This window comes from Gavia stellata, chromosome 27 (genome assembly GCF_030936135.1).
Source record: "Gavia stellata isolate bGavSte3 chromosome 27, bGavSte3.hap2, whole genome shotgun sequence".
In the NCBI taxonomy this organism is placed as follows: Eukaryota; Metazoa; Chordata; class Aves; order Gaviiformes; family Gaviidae; genus Gavia; species Gavia stellata.
The window spans coordinates 2,612,119-2,627,915 of NC_082620.1; the positions used below are offsets into that span (position 1 = coordinate 2,612,119).

Sequence of the window (15,797 nt, forward strand, 5' to 3'; positions counted from 1 at the left end):
ATCATAAGGAAGGGGATAGCGTGGTACATCCAAGTGCACGGATTCATTTTTGCAAGATTAAATAATGTAAACAAGGTGCCCGCTGGGAACAACCCTGGCCGGGGGGAGACCCCGGGGGCTGCCCCCCCCCCTTTTGCTGCCCCTTTTCCTCTTACCCCCTGATTTAGCGTGGCGCAAGGTTCGTCGGACCGAGAAAAGAAATCACAAGTAATTCAGGGCCGCGGCGTGACACCTCCGTTCATCCCTCGCGTCGGCGGGTTGGGGTAGGGGGTTTGGAGCAGGTGATTATTTTTCCAATTAATTTTTTTTTTTTAATTTATTATTATTTTTCTATTTGTCGCTGGGCTTTGTCTCGCTCGCCACCCTCCCCTCCGCGCGTCTCCTGGAGGAGCGGGATGCGCTGCTGTGCGGTGGGGATTGCAGGCGGGCGAGGACGGCTCTCCAAGTGCTTGCTCGGCGCGCTCGCTGCGGTGTTGTGGGGCTTTTATTTTTTGCCGATAACCTGTGCCATTGTAAACCGGCCCCCCATGGCCCCCCTCGGCTTCAGCCGAGCATCCCTGGGGAGGCTTTAAACACCGGGAGGGGCCTTTTCCGAGAGATTCTGCAGCACATCATCAATTCTATCATCTTCAATAACCACTGGAAAGCAGAAAAAACCATAAGGGTGATGTATACGCTGCCGCCGTGCTCTCTTCTCCCAAGGTCACCCCGGGGTGGTGGGCACCCTGGGGTGGGTTTGGGGGGGATGGCCCGCATCCCTGGTGCGGCTGGCGGCAAAGCTGGCCCGGAGCCGGCACGGTGCCCCGGGGTGGGTACCGGTACACCATACCTGACATCCCACGGGGTACCCGCTGCACGGTGCCCTGTCCCTGGGGAAGGTCCCTACGCCCTGGCAAAGTCCCAGGGACCCGGTGCCTTGTCCCCAAGGAAGGTCCCTTCACCTCTACGCCCCGGGATGGTCCCCAGGGCGCGATGCCCTGTCCCGGGGGATGCTCCCTGCTGCCCTACACCCCGGCCCAGTGCCCGGGGCGCAGTGCCCTGTCCCCAGGGAAGGTCCCCGCTACCCCCCGCCCCGCGGAAGGTGCTCGGGGACCCCGCTGCACCGTGCCCTGCCCCTGGGGACGGCCCCCGGGGTCCTGCATCCCCGGGGAAAGCTCCCTGGGAGGCGGCGCCCCGCGGGGTCCCCGCTCCCCCCGGGACGGCACCCGGCGCCCCATCCCCGGCGAAGGTCCGCGCGGTGCCCCGGCCCCGGGGAAGGTCCCGGCGCCCGTCCCCGCCGGCACCCACCTCTCTTGCTGCGGCCGATCTGCCCCAGCTTGGGCGGCCGCTTGCCCTGCCCGCCGGCGAGGAGGCCGTCGGGGCCGCGGAGGCGGACGGGGAAGGGCAGCTGCCCCACGGCCGCGTCCCCCGCCAGCTGCCCCTCGCCGTAGGGCGGCCCCTCCGACATGGGGGCGGCGGGGGGGGGCCCGCCGCCGCCGCCGCCCCCCGACAGCCTCCCGGGGCGCGGGGCCCGCGGGCCCGGGGCAGCGGCGCAGCGGGGCGCGGGGCGGCCGCCCCGTCACATCCCGGCCCGGCCCGGCGCTGCTGGCGGCTCGGCGGCTGCGGCGGCGGCTCCGGCGGCGGCGGCGATAGAGGAGCGGGAGGCGGGACCGGGCGGGACGGGGCGGGCGCGGCACGGCCCCCGGCAGCGGCACCGGCACCGCCCCCGGTGGGCTGCACCCCCCCCCCCCCGTACCCCCGGGATCCCCGGGGCGGCCCCGCCGGCCTGTCCCGCAGCGTCCCCGCGGAGCCCGGAGCTGCCGCGCACCGTCCCCAGGGTGCCCTAAGCTGCCCCGCAGCCGCCCTGGGGAGAACGGAGCTGCCCCACACTATCCCTGTAGAGCCTGCAGCTGCCCTACAGCAACCCCCGGTGAGCCCAGGCTGCCCCACAGCACTTCTGGGGAGCCCTGAGCTGCCCCGCAGCATCCCTGGGGAGCCTAGGCTGCCCCACAGCCGCCTCTGGGGAGCCCCGAGCTGCCCCACAGCATCCCCGGGGTGCCCCACAGCACGTCTGGGGAGCCTAGGCTGCCCCACAGCCGCCTCTGGGGAGCCCCGAGCTGCCCCACAGCATCCCCGGGGTGCCCCACAGCACATCTGGGGAGCCTAGGCTGCCCCACAGCCACCTCTGGGGAGCCCCGAGCTGCCCCACAGCATCCCCGGGGTGCCCCACAGCACGTCTGGGCAGCCTAGGCTGCCCCACAGCCGCCTCTGGGGAGCCCCGAGCTGCCCCACAGCATCCCCGGGGTGCCCCACAGCACATCTGGGGAGCCTAGGCTGCCCCACAGCCACCTCTGGGGAGCCCTGAGCTGCCCCACAGCATCCCCGGGGTGCCCCACAGCACTTCTGGGGAGCCTAGGCTGCCCTACAGCTGCATCTGGGGAGCCCTGAGCTGCCCCGCAGCATCCCCGGGGTGCCCTGCAGTATCCCTGATGAGCCCGGAGCTGCCCCACACTATCCCTGTAGAGCCTGGAGCTGCCCTACAGCAACCCCCGGTGAGCCCAGGCTGCCCCACAGCCACTCCTGGGGAGCCTGGAGCTGCCCTACAACATCCCTGGGGAGCCTAGGCTGCCCCACAGCCACATCTGGGGAGCGCAGAGCTCTCTGCAGCATCCCTGCTGAGCGTGGAACTGCCCCACAGCATCCCTGGGGAGCCCAGCACCCGTCCCCAGGGAGTGTGGGCTCAGCCCCACGTCTGCCCTGCAGACCCCAGCAGAAATGAGCCATCGTGGGGCCTCTGGCCCTTCGTGGGGGGCTGCAAGGCGGGGAGTTGTCCGGGCGCTCTCGGTTGTTGGTCCCCAGAATGTGTCCCTGCACAAGCCTCTCCCGGGAGGGCTTTGGGGTCGCTGCAAGCTTTCCATGGGGTTTTCCCCCCGGTGTTGCCGCAGCAGCGCGGGTCATGGGGGTTATTGCCCGGCAAAGCGAGCCAGCCTGGGCAAGGGGCGATGGGAAGGCTGGGGCTATCGTTTTGGGGAAAACCACAGCTATACGGGGGGGTTCGGGCATCCCTGGTGCATCCCCTGCTAAGCAGAGTGTTGGGGGGGGGACAGTGGGGACAGCAGCCAAACACCCATTTGCACAAGGCTGGGTTACATCTCCGCCAGCGGATTTCTCCGGAAGCGGGAGCCCGGCTCGTTTTGGGGCCGAGCAGGATGGGGGCATGGGAAGCACAGGGTGCCCTGCGACGCCGGGGCCGGGGCGCGCTGCTCCGGGGCTGCTCCCATCTCCAAACCCCTCGTTTGCTGAACTCCTCAGCTCCCGGAGCCACACGAGCCCCCCCCTCCCGCGCACCCCCGCACACCCCCGAGCTGTCAGCTCCTTACATAAGGTTGCGTCTACGCCCGAGATATCACGGGGGAAAGCTTGAAAACAGGAGGCAAAAGGTAACGGGGAAAGCACAGCCCCCCCAAAAGCGTATTTTTAGGCTTCGCGTGATGGCTCTGTTCCCTGGGGAAAACACCAAGGCTCGAGGCCGCATCCTGCACCCATCTGCCTGGGGGGGGTGACGTCCCCGCTGTCCCCATCGAGGGGACGAGGCTTTTTGGGGTGGTTGGTCCCCAGGAAACCACAGCCAGGGAGGGAAAGGCAAAGCCTTCATACGGCGCAGGGGGTGATAGGCAGTAATGGAGTGGAAAAGACTCCAGCCTTTAATTAACCGTGGCATGGGGTCATCAATAAACCCCAAAAAAGGGGGGCACCGGGTGCTCCGCACGCTGCCCAGGAGTCCGCACCTGGTAATTTGATCACGCAGAGGCGCGCAGGGACAGCAGAGAGGCTGGAAAAAGCAGAGGCAGCCCAGGTATGGCCAAAAAAAAGCCTCTAAATATGATTTTTTTAACAGCAGAAAACTCCTTTTAAGAAAGGGAGTCAGGGTCTCAGCTGGTCCAGATCCTAAATCCACGCTGTCGGGAAGACGGTGTGTGATTTGGCAGAGCCAATCCCTCGTGGAAAGCCTTGGAGGTTTCTTGTTTGTTTTTTTTTTTTCCCCACGATGCACTTTGAGCCACTGATAAAAGGAGATTTTATTTTCTGGCAGCAGCAGAAGGGCACGAAGGACAAGGCAGGGCGATAACCGCAGGGAGAGGAGGGACACCTTTGCCAGCGAGCTGGATTCTGGCTTTTCCCGCTGGGATACTGGCTTTTCCCACTGGCAGGCAGCGCACAGGCAGGCAGCCTCGCTGCGGCGGGCAGCCACCGCCATCTACAGCCGGTGGGACGGGCTGGATGAGGCCCTTCCCGGCGCTGGGGCTTCCCAAGGCCCCACTCCTCGGGCCGCTGGAGAAATTAAACCCATGGGTTTGTGCCACACAACCACAGCGGCCTCCGGACGCTGCCCGGCCAGTCTAGTTAACGTTTAACGAGGAAACAACTCGTTTCCTTGTTAAATTCACCATTTGTTCTGGCAGCCGATGGAAAATTATTATTTTTTAAATGTGCCGGGGGACGGGGAGCCCTCAGGGGGATGCGAGCAGCTCTGCCTGCCCGCAGGCATCGGATGGAGCGCAGGGTCTTCCCCCAAATCCTGGGGGCCGCTTTGGACCCCGGGATTTTCAACTCTTCCTACTCCCGGCTCCCAAACCAAGGGCTCCCCCACCCCTCCCCTGTGTTTCTCTAATCGAAAACTCGGTGCCCTCCACAGCAAACGTTAATTGAAGCGTCATTAATTCTCTCAGGTGCCATTACCGTACATGATTTACGGCAAAAGGGGGTAGTCAGGGAAGGGAATCTTCCTTTTCTGGGTGAAAGTTTGGGGGTTTTGGTACAGACAAGGGGGAGAGCTGTATCCGTCATGATCGGTATCAGATTCAGTGCAGAGGGACACGATCCCACCCCCCCTTACCCCGACCTCAATCACCGCTCGGGGCGATTTATGTTCCTCCGGTGATTATCAGCACAGCGTGTACCCCCCGGGGAGCGCAGAGGGGCAGCAGATTCCGTCACCCCCCTCAGCGTCATGTAATGATCCGAGACAAACACACTTCTTGTCCTATTTTATTACTTTACATCTCATTTTCTATCCCAGCTCAAGCCAAGCGTGGAAATCGGCCACAGCGTTTTCACCTCCCCATTCTCGTGTCCTGGCGCGATACGTCACAAACTGATTTCGCGGATGATTACAAAATTACTTGTGTTCACGCAAACCCCCCCCCAAGCTCTCTGAAAGCCCATCCTGCTCCGTCAGTCCCTGGAGCCAGGTGGCAGCGTCGCCCAAATTCTGCAGCCCCTGAGAAGCCGTAATATGTCTTTTTTTTTTTCCCTACAACGTTTTTATAAGCTGGGTATTTTAGTAAACCGCAACGCAAACCCCAAGAGTCTGACTCTTAACAGAAGAGGTTGAAACTGCATCCCCCAGCTGAGCGCCGCACCCTTTGCGAGGACTCCTCGTCTCCCGCGCCGAAAGCCTCCGGACTGCGACGTGAGCCCTGATCAGCTGGACCGTCGCCTTTTAAGACTTGGCTCTGCACCCCAGTGGAAGCACCCTGCTCACTCAAGCTCCCTCCCCTTCCCTAAAATCAACCACCCAAGCAGCGAGGCGAGAAAACCCCTTTGCGAGGGGCAGCTTTAATGCCAAAAGCTCGCCCCGGCCACAGAAATTTAACTGTTGTATAAGGGAACCACCCTGGAGATGGCCTGCCTGCAGATGGGGCACATTTTGGGCTCGGGGAGAGCCCGGTAGCACTCGTTGCAAGAGCAAACGTGCCCACACTCCAGGAAGACGCAGGATTTGGTGTTGCTCAAGCAGATGACACAGGCGTTTTTCAGCGTCTCTCCACCCTCCACGTTCATTTCGCGCATCAGGCGCTCCTGGGCCTGCCGGAATTCATCCTCCATTTGCTTGAGGTGCCGCCTCTCTCGGTGATGCCGGTATTGCTTCCGTAGGATGAAGAAGAGGACGGCGCAGGCGGCAAAACCAAAAATGACGGTCAGGATTTTCCAGAACCGGACGTTCGACTCTTGTTTCTGCAGCAAGGAGTTGAAATCCACGCTGCTCAGGTAGTAGGGCATGCCCTGCTTCGGGGGCTGCAGCTTGATCGTGGTGTTGTCCAGGACCAGCTCTCCCACTCCCGTCAGCGCTGTGCCCACCTTCAGCATCTGCTCTGTCTCCTGAATGCCCTTCGGGCGTTCTCCGCTGATGTAGTGTCCGATGACATCAGTGAAGGACTGGACAGAGGGATGAAATTTCTCGTACACTGTCTCCAGGCTGAGCTCGGCGGCGTCCAGTGGCTTCATCACCCTGACGGTGACGCTGGCACCTTCCTCCTGAGGGACCAGGTCGAAGGGAGTGGTGTTGGTTCTCTGGTGGATGATCTTCTCATAGTCGTTCCTGGAGAAGGAGAAGGGGATAAAGCAAACGCGAGCATTAGTGCTTCCCCCGAGGCCGGCAGGGAAACAACTTGTGGGCTGACCTGCCATTTTTGGGGACTGCCAGCCGCCACCTGCCCTGAGCGAAGTTTATCTGGGTGGGACTCACTGGAGAGCGGCGCCTTTCCCCTCATGGCACATCGCCCTCCGCCCTCACCTCAACACTTCTGCAGTCCCTGTGGAAGTAGCATGGGCTTCCACCATCACCGGGAGACCGCTTCGGCCCACCTAATTCCCCCTCATCTCCCTGTGGCATTCCCGGCTGGCAGAAACCGTCCCGCAAGGAGAAGCGCTGCCTGTCACACATGCAAATTTGATAAGCGTTATCCAATTAACCAAGGCTCAAAGAGCATTGCCATGCTCTCCTTTCAGCAGCTCTCATGGGCCAGGCTGCTCTCGGGACCATCCTCAGGTCCCCTGGGTGCAGGTATCACCCAAATCCAACTGAATTTCTGTTTTGAAGGTGCCGTTCTGCTCGGGAAATGCTGTCCTGTGGCCACCTCCATAACAGCAACGTGGGGCTGCTGATAAATGCTCTGCCCACGTTGGGTTACTCTACGTGCTCGTCATCTACAGCCCCTATACGAACGCTGAAAGGCTACAGCCCTGAAAATAGCCAAACGTGCCCCATTTCGGCAGCTGTAACGGGGCCACTGTGGGGTCCTGGTCTGGGGCACCTTGGTCACTCTGGCCACGCCTGAAGTAATTTCAGCATGTCAGGTCCTCCGAGGGCAGCTCAGCCGGTCTGAAAGCCGGATGCTCGTGGGCGCCGGGCACGTACCAGAGGTGCGTTGTTCGGTTCCACACCATCTTATGCTCCTGCAGCGTCAGCCTCTGAACGACACCCTTGCAGTTCTCCACAAACTGGCTGCTCAGGGTCTCCTTAACGGACCGCACCACACCTGAAAGACAAATCCAAAGTGGGTGTGAGATGCTCGTTAATTTTCTGCTCCGTTTCTTATTGTGTACAGTGAGTATGGGCAGTATCTGAACAAGATGGGGGGGCTGAAGAGCCGAAAGCTTGTGTTTTGAGCCATCAGGATAGCCGGTGGCCGCCTGACAAGGGGGAGATGAGCTGATGGGAGCAGAACCGTGGCGCTGGGGATGAAACCCACCCGGTGAGGGGGCAGTTGGGGTGAGGATGCGCCCCCATCGCCCCCGCTTTGGGCCCTGCCCCTACCTTCGATAACCGCGTAGGGGACGCAGCGCCCTGGCGCCTCCAGCAGCACCGTCCGCAAGTCCCCGTCCAGCCGGACCCTCCTGGCGCCCTGCGGGGAGGAAACGGAGGCCGCGGCTCAGCCGACGGGACCAGGCCGCGGTCCGGGCCCGGGCCCGGGCCCGTGCGCGCCGCCCGAGGCCCCTCGCACCCACCTCGAGGCCACGGGCGACGCGGGCCTTCTGCCGGTAGACGGAGTAGACCAGGGCGGTGAGGGCGGTGCTGGCGGCCAACAGCGCGGCCTGTGCGGCCGAGGGCCGCCCGCCGCCCTCCATGGCCGCCGCTGCCGCACCGTTACCGCGGCAACCGGCCGCCGGCGCCGAATGATGACGCAACGCACGACGCTCTGGCGGGCGGACGGCGACCATAGAGACGGGGTCCGCCAGGGCCGCCGCTCCGGGCGGGCGGAGACGGGCGGGGGGAGACGGGCGGGGGGCCCAACCCGGCGCTAAGGGCCCTGAGCTCCCCTCAGGGCTTTGCTGGGGGGCCGGGGGAGCCCAAATCTCAGCCCCACAGGGCCTGGGAGGGGGAAGGCGGGCCGGATCCCGGCCCCACAGGGCCTTAGGGGGGGTAAATCCCAGCCCCGAGGCCTTGGGGGGGGGCAGGCCAGATCCCAGCCCCTCCCGGGGTCTTGGGAGAGAGGCTAAACCCCGGCCCCACAAGGCCTTTGGGGGGGATTAGCCCAAATCCCAGCTCCCCCCCCCGGACTGCAGTAGCAGGGCCCAAATCCCAATACACCCAGGACCCCGGGGGGGTGGGGGGGCAGCTCCAGTGCCCCCCCAGGGCCTTGGTGGTGGTGGGCAGCCCAAATCCCAGCTCCCCGCTAAGTCTGGGAGGTGTCAGGCCAAAGCCTGTCCCCCCCTGAGCTGTGGAGGGGGGTTCTGCCCAAACCCCAGCCCTGTAGCACCTTGGGGGGGGTGGGTTTACACCCCCTCACCGGGGTGTGGGGCAGCAGCACCCCACGGCTCCGAAGGGCCCCCCCACTGCGAGGACATGGCTCAGCATGGGGCCCATAGGGACGCACCCCCAGCCCCATTTTGTAGGGTCGTTCTCCCGCACCCCACGCAGGGCCGCGGCCAGGCTGGCAGGTCCCTGCAAGCCCTGTGCTGGGGGGGGAACATGTCCCTGTTCCCCCCAGCTATCCCCTTGGCATTGCTTATTCTGGGAAAGCAGCAAAAGGAGAGGAAAAAATAGTAATTTTTGGTAAATTATTGATGTTCAAGGCCCTGGCGCTGCTTTTGGGGTGGGCATTGGGGGATGCAGGCAAGCCCTGCTCTCCAATGGGGGTCGGAGGGGCCAAACCCCCATCGCAGCCTCCCTGGCGCAGGCGGCCTTGTGCCGCCCCCCCAGCTCTATATTTAAAAAACCGAGTTGCCATGACTACATGGAGCGGCTCTCACCAGCCCTTGGTGCCGCAGGGAGGGTGCAGAAAGAGCTGGGACCCTGCACCCCCCCCCCACCGCTGGGCTCGGCTTCCCTTTCGAGGGGTAAATTCCATGTAAACCCCCCAAACTACCTCGGTGCTGAGCTTAACTCTTCCTCTCCCGTTTGCCAGGGCTTGGTCCAGGCGAGACAGAGGCACCGTTACACCACAGAAAACACACATCGACTTTATTATGGCCGCTGCGGAGGAGGCACGAGAGCGGGTTTGTGTGCGGGGGCCGGGGGGGTCCCCGGGGTGCAAACCTCCCCCCCAAGGGGTCTTCCTTGCAAATGAAGCCACCGTCTTGTCCAGATTCGTCCCCGAGGAGGGTCCGACTTCGGCTTGGGACGCGGGGAGGGCACCTTGTCCCTGAAATGGGGTGACCTGCTGCTGCTCCTCAGCACGCTAGGGGCCGGGGGCCACGCAGGCTGCACCCCCGCATCTCCCTGGCCAGCCGCAGCACGGCAGCGGGACCGCCGTCCCCCCGGGGTGCCCCAGTGCCGAAGGCCTCCTCCTCCTCCTCCTCCAGGATGGAGCTGAGGCGGGGGGCGCAGCGGGCCCTCTCGGCGGGCGGGCGGTAGGGACACTTGGCGTTGAGCAGCCTGCGGAGGGGCACCAAGGGGACGATGGCGTCGCCAAGGAGCTGCTGCTGGACATGGCGGAAATCGTTCTGCCTCTTGAGGCGCTTGAACTCGTTGAAGGCGGAGGCGGAGGTCTGGTAGAGGAGCAGGGCCATGGCGCGCGCCTTGTCGGCTTTGGAGACCAGGACGGCGTGGCAGCGCAGCACCACCGCCTTGTTCTTCACCTGGTGCCGGTAAACCCAGGCGAAGACCTTGGGGTGCCGGCGGTCAGCAGCGCAGTAGGTGATGCGGTGCAGGAGGTACGCGTGGCCCGGCCGGCGGGCTCCCTTCTCGCAGGGGGTCATACGGATGCCTTGGGGTCCCAACGTCAGCTTCATCTTGGCCCCGCCGGCCCCCGCGTCGCTCTTAGCCCAGATCTTGCCCACCGCCTCCTCCGTGCAGCCCTCGCCCTTGGCATGCAGGGTGACAGCGTTGCCCAGGTACCGCACCGTGTACGTCGGGTCCTCCTTGTTCAGCTCCACTTTCTGGCGTTTGCCGCGGAAGACGCTGCCCAGCCGCTCGAGTGGGCAGTCAGGCAGGAGGTCCGGGCAGGAGCGCAGGAAGCCGGCCAGCAACGCGGCGTAGCTCAGCCCCGGCCCCAGGCTCTTGCCTTTACACTTACGTTCATTTTCTACCAGCACGAACTTGCTCCGGCGCCAGGGCAGCATCTCCGCTCCGCCGAGGGGCCCCTCCGGCCGCCCCGCACACCTCCACTAATCCCAGCCCTGCTGCGATGGCCCCCGCCGACCCCCTTGCGAGCAGAGGGACACCCCCCCTGCCCCGGACCCAAAAGCTGGCTGGGGGGTGCCCCTGCACCCCCCCACCCAGGGGGGATGCCCCTACCCCGACGCGGTGGGATGCAGCTGCCGTATCCGATGCCGTCTGCCCACGGAGGATGCGGAGCCGCTCGGCCAAGGAACCGCCGCGTTCCGGCTGCCGCCTGCGCCTGCTGCGGGAGCGGCAGCGGCTGCGGGGACGCAGCTCTCCGTGGGCTGCTCCACCTCCCCGCGACGCCGCGTCGCCCCGGCCCCGAGCACGCGGGGAGCCGCCGGCGGACGCCCCCCGCCACCGTGCACGCCACCGGACACGCGCTCGGTTCACGCTCCGGCAGGGAAAGAAAGATGCTGGTAAAATAAAGACACCCCCCCACCACCATGCAGCAGCCAGACCCCCAGCACCCACCTGCTTGGGGGGAAATGAGGGCAGGATCCGGGGGGATGATTTTTGGGAGGGTCGGACATCGGCTCCTGACCCCAGCATGAGGAAAGAGGGTTTTTTTCCCCAAACCTAAGCATTGCACGAGGGGGTGTGCCGGGGTTTGCAGATCCTGCAGGTTTGCTGGCGTTTGTTGCCCCAGAAACCCCATTTTTTTCCCCATTATTTCCAAGCCAGCCAGGTCCTCCCTCTTGGGCTGAGCTTTTGGCTTTCAACCTGTTGCTTTTAACTCCGGCCAAGGACCAGGGATGGCTTCTCTCTGGGGAAAATGAAATGCCATTTCGGAGCAGCACAGCCTGGGGGGGATTTTTGGGGAGCGCTGCAGGTTGCCTGTGAGATTTCCGCCCTGCAGTGGAGCCTGAGGCTGTTCAGGATTCAGCTCCTTTCGTTCAAACCCTAATCTCCACTTTTTTTTACCACCTGGGGCTTCTTGTGGGTGCAGTGGGGAGACCCCTGGGTTTGGGGACCCACAAAGATGCTCTGGCTGCCTTGGGATTAAAAAATGGGGAGGAGAAAGGGGTAAAGTAACAGTGTGTGCCCCCAGTTTTAGTCCACTTGGGGAGGAAAACCCGAGCGGGGTGTTGCAGGGAGCGGGAAGCCATTTCCCAGCAGCTCCCCAGCTTTTCTACGGTTTGAGCCAAGCAACTGCAACCTTAAAATAGCTGCTTCGCAGGCAGGCAGCGCCAGTCCCGCTTCTCTCGCTGCCGTGGCCTCGGCAGCATCGTAGGTTTTTGCAGCCAAAATAATAAAAAATGCACGAGTTTGTGTGGTTTTCGGCTTTTCTGCTGCCGTTCGGGGTGTGCGGTTTGCTCCAGGCGTGAGGATGGTTTCAGGGAGGTGCCAATTCGTGAATTAGTGCAAATGAAGAAGTTTTCTATCCACACCAGCCTCTATCTCTTGTGATTTCGCCCTCTCTCTGTTTTCGCCCTCATCAACAGAGGTAAGGACTCTGGATTTCATTGCTTGGTGTTCATATCGACAGGGCAGGTTTAAACCCTCCCCGGGAGCTCATTTATTTATAGATGCCACATTATTTAGGAGGGGGGTCCCCCTGCTCCGGCCTTCTCCTGCAGTGCCTCCCACCAGCTGCTCTGGGGCTGGTTTTCCTTTTCTCTCCCAGGTTTTGGGGCGATCGTGCTGTGTAATGGGGTGGGGGGCACAGGAGTATCGGCAGCTCATTTTAGATGGGAAAACAACCAGGATTTGCACTTTGAAAGCTGAAAAAAGAGCTCTGAGCTGATTCAGGGCTGCCAATCCCTCCTCTAGCTGCCTATTGCCTTGACTGACTGCCCTTGCAAGTAGCTAACTGTTGTCATTAGGTTCCAGGGTGAACAAGCACCTGCACAGTGCGAGGAAGGTGGGTCCCTCAGTTGTCCCCTGGGACAATACTGATCTCAGCGTTCCGGCTTTGATTTCCTGGGGTGCCCGTGGTCCTCTTGCTGCCCCACGCTCCGTTCACAGCGCCCGGCGTTTACACCACATCGGAGGCTGCTGCCAATTCAGGCACCACGTCTCAGCCTGTCATGACTTGTCAGCAGCGCCAAGATTTGCTGGCAAAACCAGCGGATAAGGTCAAAATTCTCCCAAAATCCAGCAAACTGGACAAAAATCCCAGTGATAAATCAATGGGGGCCATGACACCGTCCTTGCCGCCAGAAAATGGGGCATTAAGCTCCTCCAGCAAGGGGAAAAAAAGACATCTCTTTAATTAAAGAGCAATTTGCTGATCAGCCAGACATCCTGGGAGTCCTTTACCCGGCGTGGGCTGATGCCCATGGAAGCACCAGCTGAACCGAACTTGGGCTTGAGCGGCGTGAGGGCATCCCGGAACGGGCTTTTATCGCCTCTGTCTTCAGCCAGCTTTCCCTGCTGCCCAGCAGCCGGTAGTTAAAAGACCTGGGAAAATGTGTGTGAGAGAGATATATATTATTTTTTCTGTTTTCAATCAAATTAATTTATTTCTTTTGATCTCACTAATCAGGAGCTGTTGTTCCTTCCCCCCAGGAGTGATTTAATGACATTTTCCCGTGGAGCCGTGCAACCAGTTTTCAAATGGGGAGGAAAAAACCACCAAGGCGGCGGGGAAAAATGCTCTGCTGGGACAGAGAAGAGGTAAAAAAAAAGAGAAATTGGAAAAAATGAGACAGCAGGCAGGGAGGGGACGCAGGAACCCCCGAGCCCGATGCTTTGGGGGTCAGGGATGCTTCCCGGAGTTCGGCCGCACGCCGGGGCGTTATCCCGGCGGGGCCGGCCAGCCTGTTTTCCAGGCGAGGAAATATTTAACCGCGGCGTCAGCGGGCAGGGCAGGCGGGTGCAGGCATGGAGGGTGACGGGCAGCGCCCGGCCCCCGCTGCCCCCCCGGGCCGCCCCCAGGGTGAGTGCCTGCAGCTCCTGCTGCGCCGCAGCCGGGAGGCCAAAAACTGCGCCTATTGCCCCTACAGCCGCTTCCCGGTGGGCGCCGCACTGCTCACCACCGGCGGGGAGATCTTCTCTGGTAAGCCGGGGCTGTGAAACCCCCCCCTTGCGTTTTGGGGTCCCCCCCCGCAACCCTTTGGCCAGGCATGGGGGTGCAGTGGGGTCGGCACAGGGTGCTGGTCCCCTCCACCCCCGTCTGCCTCTTGGCAGCCGCCATCCCAGAGCGAGCCAAAGATCGTGGCGGATGGGAAAATACGGGAAATAAATAGGGGAAGCAGGGAATGCGTTGGCGAGAGCCTGGGATTGGGCGGTGAGCACGGAAAATGGCTTTTCTTTGCAAATTCCCCCTCCTAAAATCGCCCGGAGGGAAGCCGGTGGGGTTCGGGGTGGCTGAGCGGGTGCCGGTGGCTTCCCCGCAGGGTGCAACGTGGAGAACGCCTGCTACAGTCTGGGGGTGTGCGCCGAGCGCACCGCCATCCAGAAAGCCATCTCCGAGGGGCACACCAGCTTCAGAGCCATGGCCATCGCCAGGTAAGGACGCGCCGGGCTGGGGGGGCCAGCGGGAAGACCCCCGGTGCGCCCAAGGGGCAGCTTCTGCTGCAGCAGCCTGAGCGTTCTGGGGGGGGAGGCAGGTTTTTGTATGATTTTTTGGAGGACTCGGGGGGAAAATCTGCTGTGACTCCGTATTTATTGCTGCATGAAGGTCTTCTGCAGGTGTGTCCCCCCCCTCCGACCGCGAGACTGAGCTCTGTGCCCTTCTCCTTTGGCAGTGACATGGGGGACCAGTTCATCACGCCCTGCGGCGCCTGCAGACAAGTGATGAGAGAGGTGACAGCTCGCGCGGGTGCCCCTTGTCTCCTGACCCCAGGCATCATCCCCTGACCCCAGGCATCATCTCCTGACCCCAGGCATCTCCCCCCAAAACACCCGGAGGTGCAAAGTGGGGGGGTTGCAAGCCCCCAGCCCCAGGGCCACCTCTGGGCTCCTCAAATTGCACTATCCGCTGGGAAAGGGGTATTTCTCCCTGTCCCACGGGAGCGGGTGCCCGGCAGTAATTCATTAACTCACCCTCCCCAGGGGGTTTTATTTCTCCCGGGAGCTGCTGGGTGCAGAGTTCGGCCCCGGAGCTGTCGCCCCAGCCTGAAAATGGGGGTTTTCCTGCAAAAGCCGAGCTCCCCGCGGAGCCTGTCCCGCTCTCGCCTCCCTCCTCCCTGTGGGCACCCCCGCACCCACAGCCCGCTTTTGGGTGGTTAATATTTAACGGGTCGGGGGGCTCGGTTTGAAGGCTGGATTCGGCGGGTTCGGAGGCACCGGGGCTCACCCTGGAGGGGGACAAAACCGCAGGATCTGAACCCAAAATACCTCCCAGGGCAGGTGACGCTGAAAAGCCACCCCAAAATACATGCAATAGAGGGGGATGCTCCCCGCAAACCCATCAAAAAAAAAAGGATTATTTAGGTAATTTGAGGAAGAAGCGCAGGTTTTGTATTGGGCACTTCTCCCCCCTCTTCTCCTCTAGTTCGGCACGGACTGGGACGTCTACCTGACCAAAGCGGACGGCACATATATCGTCAAGAGGTTGGAGGAGCTGCTGCCGCTCTCCTTCGGCCCCGAGGACCTGAAGAAGGTGTGAGCGGCGCGGCCGCTACCGGCCTTTGGCCTTCGGCAGCAGGGGAGGGTGGTTTTCCCCAATTTCCCCAGAGTGTAGCGAGCTTTTTGGGGACGATGCAATGGGAAATGCGTTTATAGTGTTAAGTTATCCGTTCCTCTCGCTCATCTTCTGATTCAGTGCTGATTCACAGATGCCAGACCCACCTCGCCCCAGGGAAATGGGGAAATTAAATCATAGAAATTCCCTTTTATTAGGAAAAAAGTGTCCAGATATCGCTGTAGGCGAGGGGGAAGTTCACAGACAGAAAAGGATTTGATGCACGGCTCAAGGTCGTGCTTGTTGGTACAGAAACCACTCCCGAATAATGCAAAATCATTGTTTGGGAAAATGCTGAATTCTTCAACTCTAAATGAGAAGCAAAAAGGAAAGGCTCCACTGACCCCAGCGGTTATTAATAAGCCAATTCAGATTAGGTGATTTGCTGGAACTGGACAGTTACCATGCTGAGCGTGTCCTTCGCTCCTTTCTCTCCGGCTTATTTTCTTTGCTTTTATGCCATTTGTGGGTATGAAGAGGGACAGGAGTCCCTGAGAGCTTCTGGAGGGTTTTCTGTCTCCAGAGTAATGTCGTTTGCTGATTGTAATATTAATTTAATTATGCACAATGAAAAATGAATGTGTTAAATTTCCCAACCAGCGCTGGGCTGGGCATTACTGCCTATGCCCAAGCGAAATAAAAGCAGTCTTGCTTTATCTCCTGCAGTTGCAGCAAATGCTGAATGACAGGGAATGGGAAGCGGGGCCCCGGGGCTGCCAGGCAGGACTCGACCAGCGCACTGCCTGGCCCAGAGCGTGGCCAGGGCAGTGCTGCCCTGCTTGCCCGTGCACAGGCCGTGCC

General features: G+C 61.7%; 4 protein-coding genes across 4 annotated transcripts; 1 reads left to right on the forward strand and 3 right to left on the reverse strand.

The window, feature by feature from the left end:
- Window positions 1-568: 568 nt before the first annotated feature.
- On the reverse strand, window positions 569-1,447 carry CAMK2N1 (calcium/calmodulin dependent protein kinase II inhibitor 1). The gene is made up of 2 exons (XM_059830089.1): window positions 1,288-1,447; window positions 569-639 (listed from the first exon to the last, which is right to left on the reverse strand). Exons 1-2 carry the CDS (start codon window positions 1,445-1,447, stop codon window positions 569-571), a joined length of 231 nt encoding a protein of 76 aa, XP_059686072.1.
- A 3,601-nt stretch (window positions 1,448-5,048) lies between these two features.
- On the reverse strand, window positions 5,049-7,890 carry MUL1 (mitochondrial E3 ubiquitin protein ligase 1). Its single transcript, XM_059830065.1, has 4 exons — window positions 7,771-7,890; window positions 7,580-7,667; window positions 7,181-7,301; window positions 5,049-6,361 (listed from the first exon to the last, which is right to left on the reverse strand). The coding sequence occupies exons 1-4, from the start codon at window positions 7,888-7,890 to the stop codon at window positions 5,632-5,634; spliced, it is 1,059 nt and encodes a 352-aa protein (XP_059686048.1). The 3' UTR covers window positions 5,049-5,631.
- A 1,545-nt stretch (window positions 7,891-9,435) lies between these two features.
- Window positions 9,436-10,326, reverse strand: FAM43B (family with sequence similarity 43 member B). Its single transcript, XM_059830084.1, has one exon. The coding sequence runs from the start codon at window positions 10,324-10,326 to the stop codon at window positions 9,436-9,438; it is 891 nt and encodes a 296-aa protein (XP_059686067.1).
- Window positions 10,327-13,073: 2,747 nt separating this feature from the next.
- CDA (cytidine deaminase) lies at window positions 13,074-14,921 on the forward strand. Its single transcript, XM_059830092.1, is given in 5 exon segments — window positions 13,074-13,182; window positions 13,185-13,367; window positions 13,708-13,819; window positions 14,059-14,116; window positions 14,808-14,921. Coding segments are annotated over 5 exon segments (576 nt in total).
- Window positions 14,922-15,797: the final 876 nt, after the last annotated feature.